Here is an 8950-nt window from a genome sequence, read left to right on the forward strand (position 1 = left end):
TAGTTACACAGGTGTGCTCACTTTGTGAAAGTTCATCAGGTTTTAGGATTATGATCTGTGCACATCTCTCTATGTATGCTACAGTTCACGAAGTTCACTTAAAAATAAACAAGCAAAAAAAAAAAAAAACCCAGGAGAGCAAATGATAGGAAGTATAAAAGATGTCACAAAGAGAAAAGACCCTGGCGATGCGGCAAGAGGGCAAATGAGAACCACAGTGACTGCAAAATGTTTTAGTTCGAGTTGTAAAGAGGCCATCTGGAGATCCACTATTTCCTCAAGTTCTAAAAAATTGATGTGTTAGTGCTGGTAACTATTTTGCTAAACTACATACAGTTAGTTGGAATTTCTTCAGCATCTATGAAAGCACACAATAAATACATGATGCATGAAAAAAATCACACATAACTGAATCCATTTAACATCTATTTGAGTAACAGTTAACCCTTACACAACATGGATTTGAACTACACAGGCCCACTTATACACGGATTTTTTTCAATAAACACATACTACAGCACTACACATTCCATGGTTGGTTGAATTCACAGCTGCAAAACTGAAGACAGCCTGCAATGCAGGAGACCTGGGTTCCATTCCTGGGTCGGGATGATCCCCTGCAGAAGGAAATGGCAACCTACTCCAGTACTCTTGCCTGGAAAATCCCATGGACAGAGGAGCCTGGCGGGCTACAGTCCACGGGGGTCACAAGAGTCGGACACGACTTAGCAACTAAACCACCACCACCAAGGCAGGTCCTGGAACTAATGCCCTTTGGATACTGAGGGACAACTGTTACCAGCTACACACAGAGGCATGGGAATCAGCACCCCTCATCTCCCAGTTGTTCAAGGGTCAAATGCTACTGGCATGCTAGCTGGCCAGACTTTAGTCTACAAGTGCAACTAAAGCTCAGTCTGGGCATGAACGCGCGAACTCTGTAAACTGTCCCCAACCAAATGAGCTAAATGGTGCAGGCAAACCTCTAAAAAAAAAGTTATCCCCTTGTTTGAGAAGAAAGCAGCATCAGCGTTTCCTAAAACGGCCAGGGTGCATCTCAATACTATCTGTAAAGCAGTTGCTCCACCCAGTTCTCACCACTCTAGTTCCCTATCCTGCTCCAATTTCCTTGGAGCACTGATCTCCAGCTGAAACGATATTTTTCTTTTGGTCACTTGTTTATTTTCTTTTCCTCTCCATAGTACTTTAAGCTTCATGAAAACAAAGATCTCACCTGTCTGTACACCACGTACACAGAGCCCAGATGACTGTGAACTCAATAAAAGCTTGTCAATCACAACTACCCAGGTAATTTATTGACACTTTAAGGTCACCAAGTATACATAAGATCAAGTCAGTACCAATAAATCAGTTAAGTCCAGTGTAACAGCAAACACAAAATAAATTATCACTTCGTTTCTGGGTTAAGAATAATCTCTAAACCTGCATCCACTTTTGCACCAACTATGAGGCAAGATTGTGGCGGAGAAATATCAATAACCTCAGAAATGCAGACAACACCACCCTTACGGCAGAAAGAAAAGAGGAACTAAAAAACCTCTTGATGAAAGTGAAGGAGGAGAGTGAACAAGTTGGCTTAAAGCTCAACATTCAGAAAACTAAGATCATGGCATCCGGTCCCATCACTTCATGGGAAATAGATGGGGAAACAGTGAAAACAGTGTCAGACTTTAATTTTTTGGGTTCCAAAAATCACTGCAGATGGTGACTGCAGCCATGAAATTAAAAGATGCTTACTCCTTGAAAGGAAAGTTATGACCAACCTGGATAGCATATTAAAAAGCAGAAACATTACTTTGCCAACAACAAAGGTCCGTATAGTCAAGGCTATGGTTTTTACAGTAGTCATGTATGCATGTGAGAGTTGGATGGTGAAGAAAGCTGAGCGCCAAAGAATTGATGCTTTTGAACTGTGGTGTTGCAGAAGACTCTTGAGAGTCCCATGGACTGCAAGGAGATCCAACCAGTCCATCCTAAAGGAGATCAGTCCTGGGTGTTCATTGGAAGGACTGATGTTGAAGCTGAAACTCCAATACTTTGGCCACCTCATGCGAAGAGTTGACTCACTGGAAAAGACCCTGATGCTGGGAAGGATTGGGGGCAGGAGGAGAAGGGGACGACAGAGGATGAGATGGTTGGATGGCATCACCGACTCAATGGGACATGGGTTTGGGTAAACTCCCGGAGTTGGTGATGGACAGGGAGGCCTGGCGTGCTGCAATTCATGGTGTCACAAAGAGTCGGACATTACTGAGCGACTGAACTGAACTGAAGAGGCTGAAATGTTTAACGAAGTTTGATGATTTGGAAGATGGATAATTTTCTATGTACTTCATGGAGAAATTTTATGAAAAGGCAAACACTAAAATAAAACCAGTGCGGGGAGTTCCTGGCGGTCCAGTGGTTGAGCATCCACCTGCCGATGCAGGGGACATGGGTCCAATCCCTGGTCTGGAAAGATCCCACATGCCACAGAGCAACTAAACCCATCCTGCAACTACCGAAGACAATGTACCCTATAGCCTGTGCTCTACAACAAGAGAATCCACCGCATTCAGGAGCCGGTTCACCGCGATGAAGAGTCGTCCCCCACTCTCCGCAACTGGAGAAAGTTCAAGCATAGCAACAAAGAACCCAGGGCAGCCAAACATTAATAAAAATTGTAAAACTTAAAAAAACAAAAACAACAATGTGGCCTAAGCAGAATCGCAGTGGCAGATGACCCAGAACTATGGGCAAGGAAACCCTGCTCCACTCTAGATGAGGCCACAGTGGAGACTCCCCAGCTTTCTGGGAGTCTTCCTATCTGAAAAGTATCACAGGATGATGCACTTCTGAAGCTTTCAGCAAAGACGAAAACTTTCCATGTTTCGCTAAATATGTGCACTTTCCCCCTAAAACTTCTAAAGAACTTCATGACAAGTCAGGAGACTCTTGAGTTTTCAGGGTATCTGAATTTAAGGGGAGAAAACGTCCAAGTTACAACTGCAAAGAATCAGGGAGTTCCCAGACAAGGGAATTATTTTACACAGAGACAACTGAGTACTACCAATCCCCATTCAATATCCTGAGTACCAGGCTTTTTTTCCTTTTCTTTAAGGCCACACCATTTTATTACACACCTAACCTCACTTTTACTCGTCTGTAAAAGCTCTAAATAGAGTACATTTTTCAGGGGGATAATATTCAGTGCAGCACTATTATCAAAGCACCACTAATCAAGAAGAGCTGCAGCAGTATCTTAGTAATTTTTTATTTTACAATATTTATTTACAGATAATTGCATCCAGAGAATTAACAAGACCAAAAGTAAAATACATTTATCAACATGTCTGGGAAGTTATTACCCTGTCCAATACTCAAGAACTTCAACTTAGAAGAACAACAGTTAGGTAAATTTGTGAGTTTGTGGTTTTGTTGGTTTTTTTCCCCCTTTTAAAAGCTGATATCCTCTTTCATGAGAATTGCAAAGTGGGCTGGGAAATACTACTTAGGCTATCACCTAGGGAAGGGATAGTGTTTCTTCCCACTTACCACCACCTTCCATACACACTCCTTTATCTTCTACCTTGAAAAGCTCAGGGTACAGCAGCATGGTGGGAAAACGAACATTTCAGCAGCAGGTGCCTCAACTACTGAAGCCCACAAGCCCTAGAGACCATGCTCCACAACAAGAGAAGCCAGCACAATGAGAAGCCCAAGCCACCCAACTAGAGAGTAGCCCCCACTTGCTACAACTAGAAGACCAGGACAGCCAAAAATAAATCACTCACTAAATAAATAATTTTTTTAAAGTGTATCACAGAACAGGCATAAGGAAGCCATTCACAGCGATAGAAATGTTCTATCGCTTGTGGTGATGGCTGTATAGTCAATTTTTAAAATTACCAAAAATCACTGAATTAAAACTTCTACAACTGGTGAATCTTCTAGTATGTCTTAATAAAGCTGTTAAAAAAAAAATAAAGAGTGGAATGAAATAGTTGGTGAAAGGAGTGTATTTAAGAACTAAAGAGATGCAAAACAAATCCAAAATAAAGATTTCCACTGCCCTCTGAACCTCCAAGTAGCCAACAAAGTATTGCCTCTTTCTTCCCTTAACAGATTCCTTTGGAGCTTCTGACCTTTCATTCTGCTCTATGCTGCTACAAAAAGAAAAGGCCTTCTGAATCATTTTCATGACTCTACCTGGAGAATTAAATTTATCTGGTACACATGGCAATAATAGTGAAAGATGGCAGGTAATTCTGGAGAAATCAATTCTTCTCCAGAAGAACTGAAGGGAGGGGAGTTCCTCTAATTGATGCCCAAGCCAGATTGCTCAGACCTCCTGTAGCATTTTACACATACCTCTCTTAAAGCCTTTGTAACTTGGATTATGGTCATTCCTATACATGTCTTGTGAAGTGAAATCGCTCAGTCGTGTCCAACTCTTTGCGACCCTATGGACAGTAGCCTGCACCAGGCTCCTCCATTTTCTAGGCAAGAGTACTGGAGTGGGTTGCCATTTCCTTCTCCAGGCAATCTTCCCGACCCAGGGATCGAACCCAGGTCTCCTGCATTGATAAGACAGATGCTTTACCGTCTGAGCCACAAGGGAAGTCCATAGATGTCTTACCAACCTTCTAAAAATCCCCCTTCCTGTCTTCAATGTCTTAAGCAGTAATCTTTCGCATCCTAGTAATTTAATAAATGTTCTTTGGATGAGCGACAGTATTTTCCAAATCAAACTGAAGAATACCAATTCTATTCTCAAAGAAAATCTGGATCCTACTGGACTACCATTAATTCAAAGCTGACTTCCTTATTTGATTGACAGACAGATGATGGCAACAACAATGACATGAATGATGAACAAACTCCAGAATTACCATTAGCTACCCAACTGTGAAGGCTGTTATAAAATATCAGCTCAGAGCAATAAAACCCAATTTCTGTACCAGTCAGCAGATTAGAAGTCCTTTAATTACTTAAAAATTATACTAAAACTCAAAAAAATTTTGCTTATTACCCAGTATCCAAAACCCAGCAAGTTTTCTACTGCCGTTAATACCACATCTGATTAAAACTACGCAAGGTATGGGACTTCCTGAGTGATCCAGTGGCTAAGACTCAACATTCCCACTGTGGGGGGTGCAGGTTCGACTCCTGGTCAGGAACTAAGATCCCACATGCTGTGTGGCAAAATTTTTTTTTAATAAAGAAAACTATAAAAGGCAGAAATGTCAAACCTTTGTTGAATCAATTAAATTATAAATAAAAAAGGCCTGGAGAAAGGACAAAGCAGTAGTAACTAGTATCACAGAGAAATCAGCCAACAGTTAATACACTGGGTAGCCCAGAATGAAAATCTGTGAAATTCACCCTTCTACAGGAAACCCATTCACAGCATAGGAAGGCCAAAATGTTATTTGCCTTCTTATTAATGACTTTTAGAACAGTTTTTTATAAAGACTTTTAGATCTAACACACCAAAATACTGACAACAACCAACACGAAATTAAGTTATGTAAAAGTATCATGAGTTGGTTAAGAATCTAAATCCTCAGATCTCTTAAATCTGTGTTCAAATCCTATACAACCACAGACCTCAAAAAAATCATATTCTTAAAAGACAATAGATGGGTATCGTGTTCCTGAAATATTTTCATTATTAAGAATTTAATATATTTGTTTAAAAAAACTTAATTCTAATGTTGTCATCTATGGGTCTGAAAAAATTTTAAACATCTACATTGTTTTTAAAATCAACACCTTCCACGTGCTTCCAAAAGTTGATGAGTCAGGTTTTTCTTAATACATGTAGAAACTGAAATGCACTTTGTTATCAGATAATTATTCCCAGCAATACACTGGATGTAAACTTTTGAATTTGCTTTAAGTTTCTCTTCACCAGTAAAGTTCTCAAGTTCTCAGGAGTTTCCTAGTCATTACTTCAACATCATCTACGGTAACACTCAAAGCAAAACCACAATAAAGAGGTTTGGCCTCTGAGGGATTCTACACGTAAAAAAACATTACTCAAATAAAATACAATCACTATTGCTTTAAATAACAAATACATTTCTAAACTTTCATGTCATTTGATGGAATTCCCTGTTTTAAGTAGCAAAACAAGATCTACTGAGCTCCCAATGGGTGTTTCTAACTAAATCTGCTCTATAATAGCACCAAATATTGATATGAATTTACTTTAAAAAGTACCTATGGGGAAATACTTTTAGCCCTGGAGTATTTTTACTTAAAGGTCTCATTACGTACAGTCAGTGAAATTCACAGAAGTGTTCCACCAGTAATCGGACCAATTCATCCCAGTTACATTCTTTAGGTTACTCAATATCCTATTTAGTCCCAGGTATAAACAAAGCAACCAAACCCTAACAGGACACATTCATTTAGTCAAAGAACAACATTCAGTTAGAACTGTGCAGTACTACTACACGGTCACGTTGGAACATTATCAATTCAAAAACAAGTACCTGATGAAATGAAACTTTCAGCAATCAACTTTAAAGATGCACAGGAAAATCACTCATTCCATCTTACTTTCACACAGACACACACACATTCCCCCAATGTCTGCCCATTAAATGACATAAAGAATTAGTTTAACTTCAAGCTAAAATCACCGAAACAAATACAAGATAAAGTTAAAAGATGACCGAAAGACTTAAAAAATCAGCTTTGACATTTCATTCAAGTATATCTAAATGTTAAATCTGAAGTAGTTCAACTCTTTTTGATACCATACACTTTACTACCTCCACTAGAATGAAAAGGAATTCCTTCAACATTCTTTCATTACAATAAAGCTCTAAACACAAACTTCAATATAATCACACTGTTCATTACACATTTTCCAAAAATCCGTCCTCCATCACCATCCCTCATAAGCTAATCAGAAAAAGACAGACACACACAAACTGGCAGTTCGGTCTTTCAAAAAATGCACGTTATCAAACCCCACCATTTATTGTCAAGTGCAAGGGGGTTAAAAAAAAGAAAGACAGCTGCAGTTCAAGACAGGAAAAACACAACAACCCCGTTACTGTACAACCACCACCAAATTTCTCAGCGAAGAGAAAAATAAATCAGGATAGGCAAATTAAAAACATTCTGCACATGGCAAAAATAAAAGGTCCAATGTACTACAATCCATAGCAAAAGTACTGCTTCCTGTCTTTTGGAGCCAATACCAATAAGCCAATGGATACAAGTGTCAAATAAATCCAGCGTCTGTTTGAAATAGATGAAACCTGGAAAAATTCTCTCCCATAAATCATTCAGTGAACATGAGGCTTTGCACCCAACATGAAATTACACACAATCAAAACCACACATCAATCCCCCCAACCCGCAAATGCAGAAAAAGCTGTAATCAACAAGTTGGAAAGAGGGTAGGAAGTAGAGCTCACAACCCTCTCCCCAATCTTGATTAAAAAAAAAAGTCCTCTAACAAAAGGTAACCGAGATCTTCAAGTACCTGGTGGAGGTGCCTTTCCTCACATCGCAGATACTGCATTTAAAGGCTTCGGCGCTGTTTCTGAAGGTGCAGACGCTACAATCCCAAAAGCCTTCGTCTGCGGCAGGTTTTGCTTGTCTTTTTGGCCTTCAGAGGAGTGAGGAGTGGGGGAAAGGGGAGGGAAGAGTCAGGGAGCAGGAAAAAGAGGGAGCGACAGCAAAAACACAGGCGCTGGTGAGCCGTCGTAATTTCCCAGGAATCCGGCGCTGGAAACTTCGCTAAGACGACCACCCACCCACCCTTTTCGGGCCCGAGAGGAAGGACCGGGGGAGGGGACGGGGCGCCCCCACCGGCACCCTGCAGCCTCCGGGCCCGGGCTGTGCTGCCTCGCACAGTAGGCGGCGGCGGCGCCCCGGGAAGGGCCGCGGCGGGCGCAGGAAGCGGGCGGACTTGTGGACTTGAGCGTGGGGCTGGGGGGGCCGGGAGGGGAGCCGCGGGCCGGACCTGGAGGGGGCGCGCAGGGGCAGCCCGAGGCCGGCGGCGGGGAGTGGGCTGGCTCCTTCCCTCTCCCCTCCCATGCTCGCGCCCTCCCTCCCTCCCCACCTGGTTAAATCTCCCTTTGTCTGGGAGGAGTGGCGGCGGCGGCGGCGGAGGGCGGCTGAGGAGGAGCCGCCATGGCTGCGGCGCGCACGGCCGCCGGCCCCGAGCGGGAGCGACACCGCCTCCCGCCGCCGCCGCCACCGCCCGCCGCCGCCGCCTCCCCCCGCCCCCGGATCTCCATCTTAGCAGCGCCTCCCCCCGCCCCGGGTGGCTCCGGGGCCTAGTCGTCGCCGGCCCCCGCCCGCCCCCAGCCCTCCCTCCCCTTCCGCCCCCTCGGCTCGGAGCAGGTACCTGGTCGGGCTCTTCTTGTCGCCCATGGTCATGGATGGGCTGTACCCCCGCCCCCCCCAAATCCGACACCGGCGCTGCTCGGAGGAGAAACGCCGTCCGGGGAGTCGTCGCGGACCGGCCCCCCTCCCTCCCCCGCGCCCGCCCGCCCGCCCTCAGCCGCTGGGGCTCGAGCTCCGGCCGCCGCCGACGCCGCCGCTGCCAGTCTCCGGACGAGACTAGTCCCCGCCAGCGCCGCCTCCGCCGAGTGACTGACGAGGGGCGGGGCCGGGCGCCGCGCGTCACTCGCCGGGCGGCCAATGGGAAGGCGGCGGCCGGCGCCGCGAGGGCGGGGGCGGGGCGCGGGGGAGGGCGGGGCGTGGTGGACGTGGGCCGGGCCGTCGGTGTGCGTGCCCCGGAGTGTGTGCGCGCTGGGGGCGCGCGTGCCTGCTGGTGGCCCCGCGGCCCGGCGTGGCGGAACGTGCGAGCCCGCCAGGGCGCACGTGGCCGCGCCCGGGTACCCTCGCTGGGCTTTCGCCCCCGCGCGGCCGCCCCGTAGGGCTGTCGCCGGGCCCCGCGCCCCGAAGCCGCCCCGGGGAA

General features: G+C 45.3%; 1 protein-coding gene across 1 annotated transcript in view; it reads right to left on the bottom strand.

The window, feature by feature from the left end:
• LOC122424529 (RING1 and YY1 binding protein) overlaps nt 1-8600 on the bottom strand; it is a 74110-nt gene extending 65510 nt beyond the window's left edge. Inside the window, exons 1-2 of the mRNA XM_043442400.1 lie at nt 8375-8600; nt 7505-7630 (exon numbers count right to left, since the gene is read on the bottom strand). Of these exons, the coding sequence (XP_043298335.1) occupies nt 7505-7630; nt 8375-8406 (158 nt within the window). The 5' untranslated portion in view covers nt 8407-8600. The remainder of the gene's footprint in view (nt 1-7504; nt 7631-8374) is intronic.
• Nucleotides 8601-8950: the final 350 nt, after the last annotated feature.

This window comes from Cervus canadensis, chromosome 22 (genome assembly GCF_019320065.1).
Source record: "Cervus canadensis isolate Bull #8, Minnesota chromosome 22, ASM1932006v1, whole genome shotgun sequence".
Taxonomy (NCBI): Eukaryota; Metazoa; Chordata; class Mammalia; order Artiodactyla; family Cervidae; genus Cervus; species Cervus canadensis.